General features: G+C 42.2%; 1 protein-coding gene and 1 non-coding gene across 18 annotated transcripts in view; both read right to left on the bottom strand.

Moving 5' to 3' along the window:
* The window catches only part of PROM1 (prominin 1), a 154486-nt gene that overhangs the window by 35996 nt on the left and 97483 nt on the right, over positions 1-21007 (bottom strand). For all 17 annotated transcript variants that reach the window (XM_017958580.3, XM_017958583.3, XM_017958581.3 and 14 more), the window contains 8 exons: positions 19659-19779; positions 18808-18871; positions 17828-17917; positions 12940-13157; positions 10773-10847; positions 7804-7867; positions 3760-3919; positions 1009-1161 (listed from right to left, as the gene is read on the bottom strand). In XM_017958580.3, the coding sequence (XP_017814069.2) occupies positions 1009-1161; positions 3760-3919; positions 7804-7867; positions 10773-10847; positions 12940-13157; positions 17828-17917; positions 18808-18871; positions 19659-19779 (945 nt within the window). The remainder of the gene's footprint in view (positions 1-1008; positions 1162-3759; positions 3920-7803; positions 7868-10772; positions 10848-12939; positions 13158-17827; positions 17918-18807; positions 18872-19658; positions 19780-21007) is intronic.
* LOC116274285 lies at positions 3487-3598 on the bottom strand. The gene has a single exon (XR_004182918.1). It is a non-coding gene; the product is annotated as a U6 spliceosomal RNA (small nuclear RNA).

Genomic DNA, 21007 nt, shown 5'->3' with positions numbered 1-21007 from the left:
AAAACTCAAAGTTTTAAAAAACAAATTAATCAAATTAATGCACAGCACCTGCTCTCCAGCCCACTCACTCACAGGCCCGTGTTAGTGACTTAAGTGGATAAATGAGAGAACACAACTCAGGTTTTTGTTCTTCACTCCCCAAAGGAATTGTTTCAAACCTTAACCACTGATCTCGAGCCCCATCTCACTCCCTACTGCTGATTCTTCATGATCTTATCCAAAAGAGAATATTGACTCAAAAAGAGATTACAGAATCCACACAGCTCCCTCTCTGCAGAGCATTCAAAGCCATCGCACCACATCCTAGCTTACATTTCTGGCTCTGGCTCCAGTTGCACCTGGTTCATGCCTGCTATGCTCTGCCGTGCCCATAGAGTCAAAGGTTTTCAAACACATGAACTTGGAGGGGAATGTCTTCAAAGCAGGGACAGTCACTCCAGTCTTCTGCCGCAGGAGTACCTCTCCCTGCTGCCTCACACCTGTTCTCATGCTTAATCTAGGCTACTTGTCTAAATCCTAAGGGTTCTGGCTTGGCAGCCTTAGTTCTAAATCAAGTTTCTAGAGTTTCAAGCTAGCAATACTGCTAACCAATACTGCTGTCCCACAAGAGATTGGCTCAGCCTCTGGTGAGTAAATGAATGAACGAATGAATGAATAAAAAGAAGGAACAATACAAATCAAGAAGGCAAGCCTGGCTGCTTTTAAAAGGAGCCTGCCATATATAAATAGTGTTCTTAAGTTGGTCTATCAAAATGCAAGTAATTTAGTGTCTTTGTTGTTATTGTCGTTTTCTTTTGTTCGTTTGTTTGTTTTTAATGTTTATGCTTGACAAGAGTACCCAAATCAAGGAAGGTGCAATCATAGCAAGATCTCTCCTCCTCATGACCTGGGAGCTGGAACCCCGCGTACGTGGCCCAGAGGGCACTGGATTTGTGTAACACCAGAGTCAGCACCCAGTCTCTCTCTTGCATTCCCACCCCCACGTGACAGAGAGGAGCAGGCACTCACACCATGAGGAAGACGCCTCCCGTGTTGGAGACACAGCCTCGGGTGGTCGGGGTGGCATGCCTGTCATAGCCGCACACGCCACACAGTAAGCCCAGGTAGTAAAAAATCACGATGAGGGTCAGCAGAGAGCAGATGACCAGGCCACCCAGCCACCTGGAGAGGCAAGCACAGCGTTAGTATACATGACACGGGCGATGCCACCCTAACACAAAAGTTGCTGGACTGAGGCTGGAGCCGATGAGTTATTCTTGGCTTCTAAAATCAGAGTCTTCTATCAGTTCCTCAGAGGGCAATAATGTTGAATGAAAAGATCCCTTCCCGCCCTTTGTCTTCCAATTCAACCAAGAGAGAAAGTTTTATTTTGATCCTAGGTTTGCATTGTTCTTGGCAGTCATGGGATCACTGCTTCCTTGCTGTGCCTTGATTCCCACAGGTGTCACACAGGGTTCATAAGCACAGCATACTGAGCTTCTCCAAGGCTATTGATGAAAACACCCTTAAGATTTTTATGTTCTTTTAAGGTTTCTGATGTTCTAAGTGCCTATTATAATAATGAAGGCATATGGCTAGATCGTGATTAGACTACAGATAAAGAAATACTGGATTCTTTTCCCCGGCCTTTTTCTAAAACATTTTGTGGTTGCAGAAATATTTGGGGCCGCTGTATTCTTTACTGAAGCAGATTACGTGGCAGATGCATGGGGTATTTAGAATTTTATGAGCATCCTAAATCAAATGCCTGCAGAATACAAATCTCAATTTCATAATGGTCCTGCGAGACATTTTAGGATAATGGATCCTCAATTAGGCCTTACTGGCATTCCCGGAAGGTAGAACAAACTTTCCGGGCAGCAAGAGGCATTCAAGGGTAGTAATGCTTCCCAACATTTAATACACTAAAAAACAAAGAATTTACTTCTGCTGGGTGTCTCTTGACAAAAGTCGCCACTGAAGCTTTTCATTCAATTAAGAGCAATCTCAGTAATTATAGTAATAGCCACAGGCAACCATTCTGGGGAGGTTTGTTCCAGACAGTGAGGGCACAAAATTAAGTAAGTCACGGAGGCTGGCCTCAGAAAACTTTTAGAGTTAAAGGAGCATCTGCTCAGTTGATTTTCTTTTTAAGATAAGCTCATGGTGTCAGGGCAGGGGAAAAAGGAAGGGAGATGGATGGCAGTCAGGTAGACAGGTAATGGTGCTATTCTTTCTCGTTTGTGAAGCTCTGATCTTTAATGAAATTATGAGTTCATTGAGAAAGGGTCTGCCTTCTGTTTTTTCTGAGACTTGCTGGGGTGGCCCAGTCCCACAAGGGAATCATGGCAGGTGCCGCCTGGAGCTTGTTGTTTGTGTGGCAATGACAAAAAGCAGAGCCAGATGGAGCTTCAAAACCCACCTCCGCTGTATGCTAGCCGGCCTTAAGGAAGTCACTTCACTTCCCTGAGCCCATCTCCTTGTCTATAAAACAGGGTTATAAATGGAACAGAGCCCAGGGAATTTTTGAGAGGATTAAAAGAAATGTCATGCAGAAAGTGCTTGGTGGGCACACTGAAACTGTCTCTTAAATGGTATCGATTGCTATACTTTTTAAAATTTTTTTAAAATTTTCATTTATTTATTTTTGAGATGGAGTCTCGCTCTGTCGCCCAGGCTGGAGTGCAGTGGTGCGATCTCAGCTCACTGCAAGCTCCACTGCCTCCTGGGTTCACGCCCTTCTCCTGCCTCAGCCTCCTGAGTAGCTGGGACTACAGGCGCCCGCCACCATGCCCGACTGAATTTTTTTGTATTTTAGTAGATACGGGATTTCACCATGTTAGCCAGGATGGTCTCGATCTCCTGACCTCGTGATCCGCCCGTCTCGGCCTCCCAAAGTGCTGGGATTACAGGCGTGAGCCACCGCGCCCGGCCAATTGCTATAATTTTAATTACGTATCTTGTGGTCTTGTATAAGAAATAATCTACATGAGAATGAGTCTCCGGACTCTCCATGGGCTTGGGAGATATGAAGGGTGGCTGAGCTCTTCAGAGACAGAAGTGCATCTTACATAATAGATGATCCTCTAAATTTCTTGATCCTCCAAGTCCTTCCCTCCCCAGGGCTCTGGCTGGGATGTCCACCACCCTCACCCCAGGCCAAACCCCACCACTCACATTTTCTAATGGGACAACCAGTGGGCACCACAGCCGCTCACCTAAGCTCTAGGAGCAATTCACTGGTTTCAAAGCACAGCTAAGAAAAGGATGCTCTTTCAGTAAGAACCAACCTCTGCATATTTATTTTATAAACCAATGTTTATATTGGTTTATAAAATAGAAAAGGATATTTCCCAGATGTCCTTCTTAATTACTTTTAAGCTTTAAAATCTCATTACATGCCTAGTTTGATAATTATAACTAGTATTCCAGAAACCACTAATGACATCAAAGTTGCAAATTATCAAATATTTGGCTCACGAAGGTCCAGTCTTCAACTTAAAAAAAAAAAATGTGGACCGCTTTACAAATTTGCGTATCATCTGTACACAGGAGTCATGTGAACCTTCTCTGCATTGTTTCAATTTTAGTATATGTGCTGCCTGGTCTAAGCGAGCACTTCAACTTTTTTAACAAACATAAACTGGGGTTAACATATATCAGGCCATGACCTTGTACGATTTGCTATCATAAGATGATCCTGGTGCTAATGTCAGATTTTTTATCTTGTTCTCTACAAAGTTCACTCTTGTAGTTCACCAGCTCCAAGGAGACACTCACCAGTATGAATCATACTCTTCCAATGTAGGTAAATTTCTGTGGATGTAACTTTCAGTGTTATTAACATAAACAGAGAATTCTGAGAGTATATCCTGAATAGGAAGATGCTGAGTTACGTTGTCGATATTCGAACCAATGGAATTCAAGACCCTTTTGATACCTGAAAATGAAGATACCTTTGTTATGCGTTTGCAAACATGGAGGAAATAGAATCTTTGTTTTGGAACCAAACAGAAAAGCCTGAACCACCTTTAGTTTTTCTCACATTATGTATGTGTTTAAAATATGATAAGATTCTACAACAAGCATGAATATAGCCAAGACCATCGAAAAGCAATTACTTAATAACAAAACAGCAAGCTGTGAGGACTGACTTTAATGAGATGGTATTGAAGTCAAGCCAGTTTCTTTCTTCTACTTACTTTACTTAAAGTAGATCAAGTGATTAAAATGTATGGTGTGCAGACTATGTGCCAGGCACTTTTATAAATAGTAACTCATTTATTTCACTGAGGTAGATATTCCCATTCCCCATTTTACTAACAGCGACCCAGAGGCTCATGGAGATTCAATTAATTGCCCATGGGTCTTTTAAAAGAAAGCTCTGGTAACGGGATCGAAACTTGGGTTTATCTGACTCTAAAGTCCTCATTACATGCTTTTGGGAAAATAATTAAATAATAATAATAATTTCTCCATCTAAGAAATGGTATTCAGGGCCGGGCACAGTGGCTCACACCTGTAGTCCCAGCACTTTGGGAGTCTAAGGTGGGAGGATCACCTGAGGTCAGAAGTTCGAGACCAACCTGACCAACATGGCAAAAACCCATCTCTACTAACAATACAAAAATTACCCAGTTGTGGTGGCACACGCCTGTAACTCGGGAGGCTGAGGCAGAAGAATCACTTGAACGTGGGAGGCAGAGGTTGCAGTGAGCCAAGATTGTGCCATTGCACTCCAGCCTGGGCGACAGAGCAAGAGTCGCCCTCAAAAAAAAAAAAAAAGAAAGAAAGAAAGAAAGAAAGAAAGAAAGAAAAGAAAAGCCTTCAGGAATGGAGTAATTCTCAAGGCCCCATTTAAAAACCAAGCAAACAAACAAAAAACGCAAGTGACTCTGGGTGATATTTTTGTTAAAATTTTACCTGACTGATACAAATTGAGACTTCTTAGGAAGTACGCCTGTGTCTTTTCTATTCAAAAACCAATAGTAGTCTCAGTGGCCAGTTTCCTTTGCTATCAGTCTTAATATCTCAGACAGGAGTTAAGTTCAAAGAAAACCAGTTTTCTGGAGAGTGTCCATCACCACAGGTCCTAAAATCGAACTCACCTGGGGTGCAGGATTTCACCTGAACCAGTGCTCACATGAGTTCTGAAGGTGGCTGTATCCAAGTGATTCTTCACATGGACATACTAAGAACACACTAATCAGTTAAAAGTCCACTGATCCTGCAAGAGAGGTAAATCTCTTTGCAGCAGGAGAGACAAGATTAGCAGTTCTCAAAATATTATCCTGAGGCTCCCGGTGAACTTTAGGTAGAGAATAGAGATGGTAGCTTGGTTCAAAATGTAATCACATAAAAATGGCAGGAAACTTTTGTTTTCTTTTTGAGACAGGATCTCTCTGTATTGCCCAGGCTGGAGTGCAGTGGCATGATCATGGCTCGATGCAGCCTCAACCTCCTGGGCTCAAGGATCCTCCCACCTCAGCCTCCCAAATAGCTGGGACTACAGGTGTGTACCACCATGCTCAGCTAATTTTTTATGATTTTGCTTTTTGTAGAGATGGGGAGATGGAATCTCACCATGTTGCCCAGGCTGGTCTTGAGCTCCTGGCCTCAAGTTATCCTCCTGCCTCAGCCTCCCAAAGTGCTGGGATTATAGCAGTGAGCCACCACACCCGGCCCTGGAAACTTTTTTAAAGTTTGTTTTTCACATAGCTATGACATCTAGAAATCAAAGACACAGAAGCAAGCAACAGAGTGTCAGGTGTCTGGATGTGACTCGTTAAGAAAGGACTGTTACTCCTTGGGGCTCATTGCTCGTGTGTGAAAACACCTGAGGATCCTTAGCCCAAAATGACTCAGTGGGTCTCTTGGTTACTTTTGAGATTTTGAGAGATGGGGAAGGCAGCCTTCCCGTCTTCTAGGAGCAGCTCCTAGGGCCTGTGCCTGCTTCTCAGCCTGGCTTGCCCTCACACAGGACACGGCTCCGTGACTTTGCTGCTCTGGCGACTCTCTACATGACTGGTGCCCTCTCTTATCATATACCCTCTTCAAACCTCTCTCGATGTCCCCTTTTCCAGGCAGCCTCCCACTAGCCTCTCCTCAACTTGTTTCCCTGGCACCAACCTGGTCATGGTGCCAGAGTGTGACAACAAGTTTGTGTACACATGGCTGACTAAAGGACAAGAAGAACTCATGGCTTATGCATCTCACAGCCCAGTGCCTGGCAGAGCCTGGCACAGAGTTGGCACTAAATAATCTGTTCAGGTTGGGATGAGAGCTAAGGATATGAAACTAAACACCTGCTACCCAGGCTGACAGAGCGGCACTGACCCGGCTCTAGGAAAACGCTGGCTCGTGCTCAGGCAATGGCACCATGCGCCATGGGCCACACTCAACGCACGCAGCACACTTTGCTGTGTCAGACTTACAAGGAAGGGCTGCACGTATGGGCAGGAGAGGTCCAGAGAGGGGAAACCAAAAAATTAAACACAGAGATTAGTGAGCAGGTGACTGTCAGACGTAGAGCATGCATCAGCCTTCAGAGGTTAGCACACGAAAGTCTGAACCCTGTCCTTAATATCTTAATATTTTAAAGTAGAATCTTATACTATACAAAAGGAAACCCACAAAACATCTAAAGTGTTATGTAGCAAGATAAAACACTTTTTTACTCAAACTCTTCACGGGTCAAAAAACACTATTAGGGTAAAATAATCAGGTATCTCTAACATAACATGTTAAAACCACTTACTCAACAGATAAAAGCAGCACCAAATTGATTTTTCAAAGAAATAGAAGATAGCTTTACATAGCTTCAGAGATTTCTTTTCTTTTCTATTGTTTGTTTGTTTGTTTGTTTGTTTGTTTTTGAGAGAGTCACGCAGGCTGGAGTGCAGTGGCTAGATCTCGGCTCACTGCTACCTCCATCTCCTGGGTTCAAGTGATTCTCCTGCCTCAGCCTCCTGAGTAGCTGAGGTTACAGGGGTGCACCACGACGCCTGGCTAATTTTTGTATTTTTAATAGAGATGGGGTTTCACCATGTTGGCCAGGCTTGTCTCAAACTCCTGACCTCAGGTGACCTACCCGCCTTGGCCTCCCAAAGTGCTGGGATTGCAGGCATGAGCCACTGTACCCAGCCCAGAGATTTCTTCTTCAAGCAAATAACCCAGGTTTGTCTCTATCATTGCACAAAGAACTGCTACCACTGCATTCCCTCCCTCTGTACGTTCACCCCAAATCCCATAACCCAAATACAGCATGATTCAGTAATTTGAGTAGAATCCTCTCCACATTGATTCTGTCTCTCCAAAATTGTAAGCAACCTTAGGAGCCTAAAGTACTATTGCCTCAGCGTCAGTGGACAGATGAAAATCTTCCTAACGACAAAATAAATCCTTTTATACAGTATTCCTTTTAAAAGTTGGATTTTAAGTTTGTCTAGAAAATATAATAATCTACAGTTTTTCTCTTCAGTGAAAATCAGAATGAGTTTCCCAACTGTGGCTGCTGTAAGGTCTCAAGGCACACACTCTAGGGACCTGGATTACACTGTGGCTCTCAACCATGTGGCAGCTGCCGGCTGGGCCGAATGATGTTTATCAATGTTCAACAACAGGTTTGTTCTTGTTTTTAAGTCACCGAATGAAGTGACACAGTTGTAAAGCTCTGATACTCATTTCGTTTTGACGGTTTTAATGAGAAACTGTTTTTTTTTTTTTTTTTTAAGGAAAAGAACAATGCAATACTTGGCAACACGTTTCTCTGTACTGACCTTCCAAGCCGAGAGACACAAAATCACCTCAAACTGTGAATCTCACCTGCTATGACGGTCTTGGTTTGGCTTTGCACTCTGTCAGGTATGTCATTAAGGGATTGATAGCCCTGAAAAACATTTCAAAATAAATGGATGTACACGGTAAGTTGAAGACTAGTTGACTAGTCACTCATTTTGCAACTTAGTACGAGTAGAGAGGCAAAATAAAAATATAACATTCATCTTAAGGTGAAATGATCATTGTATGGTCATCAAGAGTCTAAAAAAATCCCCCTTAAAGAGCATCATCTTTAAATTATATCAATCAAAGATCATGTTAGAAATTTTTCATATGGGGGTCCCCATAATTTTAAAATCAACGTATTTACACAGAGCCTAGGTACTATTATGGGCACATATATCTATACATACATATATATATAGTATACATATATACTCCCAGTGGTTCTCAACTGGGAGAATTTTGTTCTCAACTGGGGTATGTTTGGCAAAGTCTGGAGACATTTTGGTTATCACAGTTGTGGGGTGCTGCTGGGATTGTGGGGGGAGAGGCCAAGGATGCGCATAAATACCCTACCATGCACAGGAGAGCCCCCACTGCTAAAAGCCATGCATGGTGTCAGCAGTGCTGAGGTTAAGAGACCCTGATCGGTACAATATCCCATGTGCAGAGAGAAGGTGAATTTCTAAAAACAGAATCTTACTTTCTAATTAAAAATAAAATTAGAGATATAGTGTAACTGAAAAAAAAATTTTATATATATATATATATATATATCCCAAAGCATAGCTTACAGAAGATACAACTGTGGTGAGGATAGAACAAAAAGAAGAAACAACCGTGCCAAGTGATAGGGCTTTGGGGCTAAACCCCCATGACAGGGAAATATCATTATTTCCAAATGATTCAACTAAATGTCCAGCCTTTCCTCTGGAAGGGGTTTGGTGAGTGTTTCTTCACGGTCTGCTGGTGTACTTAGCTGTCTGCCAGGGAAAAGTACAGCACTTTCAACCTTCATAAGATTTATGGTGCCAGCCAGTTTCCACCTTAGCCTAGCTACATCAGAATGAATGTACATCATGACTTACAAAATGAACATCATGGCTTCTGTTTCCTCCAAGGAGACTAAGCTAGTGAGCACGCCAGTGCTTGTGTTGGTTTCTGTGTGCCTGACTCTTTGACATTCATCTGTGTCTGGACTTGCAGATGCCATGGGGGATTTCACAGCTGGAAAGTGTCTTACAGATCTCCCGGTTCAATGCCTTCTTTAACAAATGAAGTAACACCAGAGTGCAAAGACCAAGAAATTTTGAATAACTTGTTTAAGGGCCACTTACTTTGTCAGTAAGTGTCTAGTAAACATACGTAGACAAGTGTTTAACCCACTTATACTGAAGGTTGCAAATATTTTTTGTGAAAAATCAGAACCTGGTGATGACATTTGGCAGTAGGATATAAATAACTCCCATGAGCTTAGCGTTCCAATAATGGAACACTAAGCATAAATGGGTTAATAGAGATCTGAGATGTTTTTACATCCATGCTAAACGACAGAGTCAAGAATAAAACTATCCTCTCATTTTCCCATAGGCCCAGGCACTCTACTGAACCATAATCTAAAAAGAAATACGTATTGCATATTCAGTATCTATTGATTGAATAAACAGCAACATTTAGTAAGCTACTGGGGAAATCAGGGAATTCCAGACCAATGCTGTCCCTGCCTTTTTGGGGGTTTACAGTCCAGTGGTGGGAAGGGAGACATTAAAGAAATAATTACAGTTATGAGGAAATTAACAGAGAATATTTGCAATGCTGCAAGAATGTATTAAAAAGGGTTTGACCTAGTCAAGAAGCCCAGGAAAGGCCTGTTAAGAAGGTGATATATGGACTGGGCGTGATGGCTCATGCCTGTAATCCCAGCACTTTGGGAGGCCGAGGTGGGTAGATCACCTGAGGTCAGGAGTTCAAGACCAGCCTGGCCAACATGGCGAAACCCCGTCTCTACTAAAAATACAAAAATTAGCTGGGTGGGGTGGCACATGCCTGTAATCCCAGCTACTTGGGATGCTGAGGCATGAGAATTGCTTGAACCTGGGAGGCAGAGGTTGCAGTGAGCTGAGATCATGCCACTGCACTCCAACCTGGGCAACAGCGCAAGACTCCATGTCAAAAGAAAAAAAGAAGGTGATATATGAAGCTTAAAAAACTAAGTAGTGGCCGGGTGCGGTGACTCATGCCTGTAATCCCAGCACTTTGGAAGGCTAAGTGGGGGGCAGATCACTTGAGGTCAGGAGTTCGAGGCCAACCTGTCCAACATGGTGAAACCTCGTCTCTACTAAAAATACAAAACTCAGGCAGGCATGGTGGCACAGAGCTGTAATCCCAGCTACTCAAGAGGTTGAGGCAGGAGAATCGCTTGAACCTGGGAGGCACAGGTTGCGGTGAGCCCAGATCACACCACTGTACTCCATCCTGGGCGACAGAGGGGGATTCCATCTCAAAAAATAAATAAATAGATAGATAGATAGATAGATAGATAGATAGATAGATAGATAAATAAAATAACTAAGTAGCAAGGCTACTAGGAGGGAGGAAAAGAAGAGAGTGCCAAGCAGAGGGAAGAGCGTGTGCAAATGCATGAAGGTGGGAAAGAACAAAAGGAAAACCAGTATAGCTGACTCACTGGCACAGGGGGACAGCATTCTGTATTAGAATCAGTGTGGGGTTCAGCATTACACCCACTAAATTCTGAGGCCTAGGAAAGCAGAGGTCATGTTCTTCTTGATCTCTCATGGTCTTAGCATGCCACTTCACACATCACAGGTGCTTAACAAAAATCCTGGGAGCTGGAATGGTGAACACGATTGCCTGGAAGGTAATAGCTATCACCCTTCTTGGTAACCCTTCTCTGGAATTTCACTGTTTTGCTGTTTCCCACTTTCTTACGTACTAGTCCACCCTTTAAAATTATATAAAATCAGTGATTGTATTTTTTCCAAAAAACATACCTGTTGGACCAGGCCATCCAAATCTGTCCTAAGAACGTTATTAACTTTGTCAAGTTCTGCATCCACAGGTGGAAGCTGAAAATTTATAAAACGAAATATAAGACGAGGTTGTTACCTTCAAAACGATTCCTTATGAAGAAAGAAGTCATTGTATATCCAAGTCCCAAAGCGTCTATACTATAGGGTACAATCTCAGTTTCTTTTGAACAATAGAGTTTTATTTGGGAAAAACACAGCTCAGACCCTCCTTGACAAGCACTAATTTTTTTGATGTCTGGAGGTCTCTTGCTATAATCAGCTAAAAAAATAAGGCAAAGAAATTTAACACAAATGTAATATACATGACTTCACAATTTCAAATACTAAACATTGTTCAATAAAATTGTAAACAACCTTTTTAAAGTCATGTTTAAAAGCAATGTAGTCAGTGGTTATATTAGTGAGTAATCTGGAATAGTTTTTCCACTTACAGCATTATACATGGATTTGAAGTGCTCTGGCTCTTACCAACACTGGGACAAACATCATACGCCTCTCACATGATGTCCAAGAACATAATATCACTACTGTGATATTTCCCTGGCAAATGTGAGTAACTTTAATCCCAAGAAAACATCAAACAACCCTAAACTGAAGACCATTCTACAAAGTAAATGGCCTGTTCAAAAATGTCTGTGTCACAAAAGAAAAGACACACTTAGAAACTGTTTCAGATCAACAGGAATGAAAGAGACATGACAATAAATGACAATGTGTAATCTTGGCCTGGACCCGGGACTGGAAAAAAGAAGATAGTTATAAAATGCATTTTTGGAAAGATCAACATTTGAATGGACACTGTGGATTAAATGGTAATGTCGGGTCAATGTTATCCTAATTTTGATCATTATATAATGATTATGTAAAGTTATGAAGTACAATAAAATATTTAGGGGTAAAAAGGCATGATGATGTCTACAACATATCCCCAACTTACCTTTTGAGAAAAAAATGCATATTATTTTATGAATGTATATATTAAATGATATGAACAGACAGATAAACTGATAAAATATGATAAAGCAAATGGTGCAAAATGGTGACCCTTAAAGAATGTGGACAAAGGGTGTGTGAACAAGGATCCGTGCATTCATCTTGCAAGTTTTCCACGTTTCATACAACATTAAAAATAAAAAGTGCCCCCTAAAAAGGATCTATCTCAAACAACTCAGAGGCAACTAAGCTCTAAAAAACTGTTCAATCAAAAACAATTATAGTGATATCCAGACACAGATGTTGCAGGTGAAATGTTTGAAAAGCAATGGAATGAAATGTAAGAGTGAGAAAAAGTATATCCATACTAAAATGTTATTTTATATAAAACGTGAGGTGTCCGGGCATGGTGGCTCATACCTGTAATCCCAGCACTTTGGGAGGCTGAGGCAGACAGATCACTTGAGATCAGGAGTTTGAGACCAGCCTGGCCAACACAGTGTAACCCCATCTCTACTAAAAATACGAAAATTAGCCAGGCGTGGTGGCGGGTGCCTGTAATCTCAGCTACTCGGGAGGCCGAGGCAAGAGAATCACCTGAACCCGAGAGGTTGGAAGTTGCAGTGAGCTGAGATGGTGCCACTGCACTCCAGCCTGGGCAACACAGTGAGACTCCATCTCAAAAAAAAAAAAAAAAGTGAGATGTGTATCTAACCAAATAAGTTAGACATCATTAATAGACATGGCCATTTTACCTACATCTCAGAACTTTATATAATCCAAGTTGTTCCAAATTCTTTTTAAAAAATCTTTTATTTGGGAAAATGGGAGATTTTTCTTCTATTTCAGCATACGCAGTTAATAGACTAAGCACATCATTTAAAATATTTTTTAACTCTTAAAGGTCTACATGAATATATTGTTTCCTTTTCTCCTTGTAAAGCTGAATTAATTCTGATGTGTTTCATTCAGTGGCAGAGAACTCCCACAAAGCGGTTCCCTTTTACTCCTTTGTTCCTGCTGTGGTCATTCCAATATGGCGATCAAATGACTCAAGAAGGGTGACAGAGGCCAGGGGCTAACCGTTCTCCAAGTCAGGCCACCGTGCACTGGATAGGTCACCCTCGCTTAGCCCTGCCTGGCAGTCCCCAGCATGCAGCCCTTGACCATGGCAAACTCATGCCTGCTCACTCACCTGCCTCAGTTCAGGGTTGCTATTCAGCTGGCTTAGAGACAATCTGATGCTGTTGCAGGTTTCACTTGATGGATGCACTGAGCACAGAGGGTCATTGAGAGATGCCCGCAGGCTAGTTTTCACGCTGGTCAGACTGCTGCTAAGCTGTGTACTTTGTTGGTGCAAGCTCTTCAAGGTGCTGTTCATGTTCTCCAATGCCTCTTTGGTCTCTTTGATTGCTGTAGAAACACAGCCCACTTCAGAACAGACATGCCAAGTCCTTCCTCATCTACAAAAGTGTGTCTAAACGGACGTGGGATGGACTGGTAAATGACTTTAGATGGCAGTGAGAGGGACACAGTGCAAGGGACAGCCTGAGGGGAATACAGGAGCATCGCTAGGCTGCTCTAACAGCTGCTCCAACCAGCTCTGCTCTCCCGCTTAGGGTCTCTTTCCAACAAGAAGCAGGGGGGCAAGCACCAACCCAGGAGCGTGATGGGGACACCTCGATGCGGCATTAACTGGCCAGCAGTGGTCAGCAGAGTCGTCACCACCCAGCCTCGAAGAGGTCAGTCCAAACAAGTCAATCCTAGCAGTTTAAATGCACATCAAAATGGATTACATGAAGACATATTTTAGCTCTAATTATTCTAAGAGTTGGAATCAAAACTAGCACAGTAGTTAAGAGCACGGTTTTAGATTGAGGCCAGTCTAGGCATGGATCTTAGCTTTGCTATGTGCTGTGCGACTGAAAATAGACTCCTGAACCACTCTGAGCCAATTTCCTCGTCTTCAAGTACAGAAACACCACCACGTTCATCATGCAACAGGGGGGTTAGATCAGTCAGATGAAAATGCCTCAAAGGCAGTGGTCTATCTGTTTAATTTCGGAAGCCCCACCCCCTAGGACACATTCTTATACAGAGAGTACCCAACTCACAATAGTTCAATTTATGATTTCTCAATTTTGTGATAGTGGAAAGCTGTATGCATTCAGTTAAAATCGTACTTCGAATTTTGAATTTTGAACTTTCCCAGGCTAGTGATATGTAGTAGGATACTCTCTTGCAGCAGTGAACCACAGCTGCCAGTCAGCCATGCAATCAAGAGGGCAAACAATGCATATTCTACAGTGTATTAAAAGCATTTTCAACTTACAATATTTTCTCTTCACCATGGGTTTATTGGGATGTGACCCCCATCGTGTGTGTGGAGGGGCATCTGTACTAGGAAATCCAGAATAATTGTTTGCTATCATGATTTATCTGGATGGTGGAGCTACCTATACATGACTAGGAAGGTAGGGAATTACAACTTTTTTCTATAGTGGCTCAAAGCCACAGCAGTACAAGATGTGAAATTTAAATTAGAGGGCATTGCTCTTCTTCTAAGCAAATAAATCTTCTTGGTCAGGTCTTTGCTCTGTGGCTCACGGAACAGATGGTTGAGGATCAAGCTGCAATTGGGTGTTTCAAGGAAAAGTATGAATGCCCTTAAAAACTGGCTTCCACATCCTTTCCTGGCAGCCACATAACAGATAATACTTGAGTGTTAAACACACACACACACACACACATTTTAAAAATGTTTTCATGTTGAGTCTAGCCAAAAGTAACCCGAGGCTGCATTCCAGTTCTGCTTCTATCCTGCTACAGCACATCTGGCAAACTCTCACTTCTCAGGACCTCAGTCTCATCTATAAATTAGGGAGTGGGTTGGGTCACCTCCTGGTTACTAGAAGAATCTGATTCCAGGCTGTGCCCTAATAGCTTGTGGGGCTGAGCTCTTAGGAGATGGTCTCCCCCATGCTAACTAGGTCTGGTTAGATACTGCAACCTAGTACCCAGAGACCTGGGGAGGCTTCCAGAATTGAACTGTATCTTCCTTGGTCTCAAATTTCTATCACTTTACCTGAATAGAAAATCTTAAACTCTGCTTCAAACAGTATTTTCTCTTGAATTTCAGTCTAATCATAGCTTAACAATATTTAAGATTATAATAATATTTAGGACTATCAAAGAGCACCCTGGGTATCAGTTTTTCATCTCTCCCACCTATCATCCAGTATTGTCGGTGAAGCAAAAAGCCTGGTATCTGGCTCATAGTAGAAGCTCAATAAATATTAACCACAGCAAAACAAAAAAGAACTCAGCTGCAACCCGAAATACACAGTAGTACCCCAGAAATACACAGAAATACACCGAAATACACCAGAAATACATAGAAGAACACAAAAGAGCAGGCTAAAACACACTTCACATTTTAATGTTCCGTGGTTTACTCCTCACAGTCCTTTTCACTTTGACTTCAAGATAAATTATCTTAAGGCAAGAACCACCACCACCACCACCACCACCACCACCACCAACAACAACAACGGAGAATGACAGGTGACAAAATAAAAGCATGGCCCAGGAAATGTGTATTAAGCACTGTTCATAGCCATTCTAGGCTATGGATAATATTCTGTCATGTCACAGGGAGGACTCAGAAGTGATAAATACATGTTTTCCAAAAGCTTCAAAGTGTTTTATGTCTATAAACTATTAACTGGGTTGTAACTCTGGGAGTCAGTCCAGGCCCACCATCATCATATATATTATGTATCTGAAGAAAGTGGAAAAGCTATCTGAGGTTCTCAATTTTAGTGAATTACCATTTTACCAGCCCATAGTATATTTCCTTTATAGGTCCTGATCTGCAGTCCAAATATGATTTGTACACCAAAACAATGGCATGTTTCTGTTCTCTCCAAAACCCACTAAACACATAGGGCTGCAAAGCATTTTTAGCAAACAAACAAACAAACAAAAAAAGAACTTTAATAATAACACACAAGGCACTGAAGAGAAAAAGAGAATCTTTGAATCATCTTTTACCTAAAAACTACTATAATTCAGTTACTAAAAATTGCAAGAACATTGGGCAAAAAGTAACAACTACTCCAACGCATCAACCACAGTGCATCATTCATATACTTTTGCCCAGCCTTCACCATTACTTAATTTGGGGCTGGAAGAGACCTTGGATCTCTTCAATATTGCAAACATAATATATGTGATCTCTTCAACACTGCAGTCACATACTATATGTGATCTTCGTGGGCCTGGAATGACTCCCAGAGTTACAACCCAATTAATATGTTATAGACATAAAATACTTTGAAGCTTTTGGAAAACAAAAAGATCTTGTTCAATATTGCGAACGCACTGATGCACGAGGGATTCAGGCTGCAGGGATGCCTGGCATCATCTATGTCCATGTGAGCACTGGAATCCCAGATTTCCAATTCTCCCTCCAGAGGTGCACGTGTTGCCTCCTTGTGGATGTCGCCACAGCACCCTCCATCTTAATACTCTTCAAGGTACTAAGTCCCATCTAGGGTGGTCCAGGTAACACAGGCTCTTGCTAGAACAGGGTCTGAATCCCAACTCCACCACTTTGCAGCTAACCAATTGCTATGGACTAATATGTCTCCCCCAGATTCATATGTTGAAGCCCTAATTACTGATGTGACCTTTAGGTGGGTAACTAAGGTTAAATAAGGTCATAAGGATGGGTCCCTAATCCAACAGAACTGATGTTCTTACGAGAAGAGGAAGGGACATCAGAGATGAGTGTCCCAAAATGGAAGTAAGAATGGAATGATGGACAGTGGCCAGGTGTGCAAGGAAGAAAGGAGTAGGGGAGGGAGGGAAGGAGAAAGGAAGGAAGGAGGGAAGAAGGGAAGGAGGGAAAGAAAAAAAGGGAGAAAGGATGGAAGGAAAGAAAGAAGGAATGGAGAAGCCATGTGGAAAAAGCCAGGACAGGAAGGCAGGAGGCAATGGTCTCTGAGGTCATATCCCTTCTCTGGGTCTCCATTTCCTTGCCTGCAAAGAAAATGCTTGGTGATGAAGAGAAGAGATGTCTAGAGAAATCTAAGGCATCAACAACAGAGGATGTTGTTTGTGATGTTATTGTCGATGTTGAGAATGTTGTTGTTGGCTGGACCCTTTGCAGGGTCAAGGAGAAAGGGAAGGAAAGGCCTTTCAACTAGTTAGGACTCATCTTAACAACTCCTGGCCTGTTCTGCACGTCCTCCTGTTTCCACACATTCATCTCAGTTGTTGAACTATAAGGCATGCCAAAAGGAACGGGAATACTTTTCCAATTTCTACACAATTATCTTCTTTATGGACTACGTTCTCAGGGATGCTAGCTCATGAAAGCAAAATTCATATTGGCAAAATGAGTGTTTTACCTAGATGTAATTGGCGTCTCCAACAAGTACCTCGCAAGGACATTTTTCTCAACATTCAGAAGGGCCTGGGAGGTCTTTTTTCATTACAGTGGAGCATGCAGTTTATCTGTCACTTATATCATTGACCATGGAGGCTTAAGATATATATGTATATTCCTTGCTTCTAAGTTTCACTTTCAGGAAGGAAAAATGAATCAATTTCCCTCAGATGACCTAAATGTCTATAGGTTCCTCATCTACTGTATCAGAGTCAACAAACTTTTTCTATAAACGGCCAGATAGATGGTAAATATTTTAGGCTTTGTGGGTTATACTATATCTCTTCCAATGACTCAACTCTGCCATCAGAGCACGAAAACGGCCACAGATGATATCTAAACAAATGCAAATGGCTGTGTTCCAATAAAACTGTGTTTACAAAAACAGGTGGTGGGCCTCTAACAAATTCTGCCCCTATCATCTGAAATGGCAACACCTTTGGCACAAGCTTTAATAAAGAGCACAACCAAGCTATTGCAACACAGTGTCTTGACCTGAACTGTCTGCATGGCCACGGACGGTGGCTCTCCCCAAGACAGCTCTCAGGGAACAAGAAAAGAGTAAGCGAGTCTGCCGAGCCCAGGGACTCCTGGATGGAACTTTCTTTGGTCATTTTTGCCCGCTGCTTACCTGTTGCCATGGACTTAATCTCATCAAGAACAGGGATGATGTTGGGCCTCAGTCGGTCAAGAATTCCACCTCCTAGCACTGAATTGATACCTACATGCAAATAAGCACAGGGATGGTGAGGGTGGCCTCTGCTCATCTCTCCACCCCACCCTCATTCTCTCCACACTGCCTCAGCCTCTCCTGCTGCAAAACCCATTTGCATCCTGGACCCTGTCTAGGGGTGGACTCGTGTACGGAGATTTCTCTTCAGGGTCTCCGCACCAACTGTTCCCCAGTGAAAAATTAATCACTACGACTCACAGACCCGGTATTTACTTATACCAGGAACATGGTGTTATCATCTTGACCTGTGTGTAACTCCCTCTGTATCTAATCTCTTTGACTAGACCAGAGTTCCCACCCAGACTGCACTCTGGTGGGGGCTGTCGTGAGCATTATGGGATGCTTAGAGGCATCCCTGGCTTCACCCCACATTTACTCATTGTGACAACCGAAAATGTCTCCAGATGTCACCAAACATGCCAAACGTCACCCCCCAGTTGAGAAGCACTAAGCTAAACCTTGGCGTGCAGGGCTGAGCCCTCTCCATCCAGCCATTTCTGAAGCCACTGGCTTCTCTGAGGAGCCGGCTGTGTCTGTGCAGGGCACCTGGTAGGATAACAATCTTTCCCTCATGAAGGAAACGGAGAATGAGCGCTTGTGACTACAAGAATGCTAAAGCTTTCCAGTAAGTGTAAAATGAAGAAACAGTCTTCATTTTGCCTGTGACATTCTTCATGCTGCCTGTGAAACAGATGCCTTCGATGAGGGCTAGATTCTAATCGCTGAGTAACAAATGACACATCGGCAATAAGGCTAGGGAATCCTCTTTCTGTCTTCCCCCAACTTTCACGTATGTCATTTCTTAGTCCGTGTTTTATGGGAGATGAGTCAAAACAAAGAAACCAAAAAAATATGAAGCAACTTTAAATTGTACTCACTGTTCAGATCTGAGAACGCCTTGTCCTTGGTAGTGTTGTACTGGGCCAATATATATTTGATTTGCTGAAAAAGAACATTCTGTGAAACCTTCCCTTCTAAGGTTCGAAGGCAATAAAAGGACAAAAAGAGATTTAATATACAAAAATTTCCCTGAATCAGAGCATTTTGAGGTAACCAGCAAGCTCTTAGAGACTTTTCTACTCTCTGACAAGTTGGAACCCATGAGCACCACACATTTAGGCTGCTTCCTGCTCAGACACTTTTTAAAACGATGTTCTGAAGATGTAATTCATCAACATGCCTCTGGAGTACAGAAGAAAGGGAACCTCCTCTCCCATCCCCACCCTTCAACCATCCTATTGGCCTTCTCTAAAGACAATCTGTGTGTCCGTGAGTATGTGTGCATGTCCTTCCCAAGGAATTTGACATACCTATGCAGACATCAGTAAATGGATGTTTATAAAGCTGGATGGTTTCATTACAAGAGTAACTTTGTGCAAGTGATGGAAAGTTAACTATACAGCCAAAAAGAAAGGATAATAGGGTCCCAAAACTTTTCTTTTTAAAAAAAATCATAAGAGCCTTAGAAGTGTTAAGTCCTTTTATAATACATACTGTAATTTAAGCTATTAATAAAATTAAAATACCAATTCTGAAATTCGGCTTTTGTACTCTTTTGAAAATCACTTTCTGGGGTTTTATTTATTCATCCAGGACATTAATAGATAACACCAGTCTACGCTGATTCACTGTGTTTCTAGAAGTTTCGAATGAGATTCCAAATATACACAGGAACTCCAAAAAGCCAAAAATACAAAGCATCGCAGTACATAGAGATCATAGTCTTTACCTCTGGAGTTTCATTCAAGAGAGTTCGCAAGTCCTTGAAATTGCTGTCTGCCAGTTTCCGACTCCTTTTGATCCGGGTTCTTACCTGGTGATTTGCCACAAAACCACAGAAGATGCCAATGCTGCAGGAAAAGGCAGAGAAAAGGAAGAGCATTTACTGCATGGTCCATGGTTCTTTGTCCAGGTCCAGGCAGCAGAGCAGGAGTCAGGGAGGAGCCCGCAGAAGGACTGGCCTTTCCTCTCCAGCTGCCCTCTCCTGCCACAGCCTTCCCACCGCCATCCCACAGTCAAACCACCACACACGTAGGGGCTACAAAACAGGACTCAGTTCTCTCAGAGGAGGCAAATCTCCATTCTGTTTAAAATGACTCTCATCAATGGAACAATGTTCACAACAAATTGTGGAGGAAATAGGTGGAAAAAGGTTATAAGGCAGCATGCATGATCCAGTCCCATTCCTGTCCTCATGTGAATGTGTGTACACACCCTCCTGTGTGAACATATGCATGCATGTGAACACACACACACACACACACTTCTGCTCCCTGACCCCCCAAAAAAGACTATAGAAAAAACCATCAAAATGACAAGAGTACTTGGAGCTTCTAAGGTTTTTGGTTTCTCTAATTGTCTGTTAGTGTCTGTATTGTCCAGGTTGGAAAGAAACATGAGTTACCTTAGCATTAAAATGCTGTGTGAGAAACCGCATGCAACGGAGCACCTACGTATTATTTCATCTACGGAAAATGCAAAACAAGTGAAACGGTGGTGCTAGAAGTCAGTGGTTATGCCCAGAGCAGGGGTGGAATGGCAGAGTACCCTGTTCATGGGTGGATTCAATTCATGGACACTTATGCATATGTACTTGTGAAAAGGACACTTTCCTCCATGTGAAATATACTTCAGAAAAAGCTTCAAAAACGCCCTATGAAAGGCATCTTGCAGGAAAGTCTTCTCTATGTGAAAAAAACCAAAACGTCTTTTTTCAAGCCATCTAAAATGTCTAATGTAATAATTTTTAAGGGCTCTTACTGTTGACTAGTTACTAATAATCCTTTGACTTAAAATAATTTGACCAATTGGCCTGTTTTTGTGGCAAAGCCTTTGAATAAATAGTTAAATTAGAAGGTGCTAATTGCCAAGGTTCTGTTGAATCTGGCCACTAGATGGCAGTAAGGAATTACATAAACATAGGTGAATTATTTTACCTACAGAAGCAAGCAACAAACTTGTTAGTTTGTAATCATCCAATGGAAGATATAGACATGGTTTTAGAAGTAAGTTTTGCAAATAATAGGCAAACTTGAAAAACATATCAGATGGAGAAAATCGATACATTGCCTCTTCAGC

This window comes from Papio anubis, chromosome 3 (genome assembly GCF_008728515.1).
Source record: "Papio anubis isolate 15944 chromosome 3, Panubis1.0, whole genome shotgun sequence".
NCBI classification, from domain to species: domain Eukaryota; kingdom Metazoa; phylum Chordata; class Mammalia; order Primates; family Cercopithecidae; genus Papio; species Papio anubis.
Note: the sequence above shows the minus strand (reverse complement) of the source record. Positions and strands in the feature narration are given on the sequence as shown.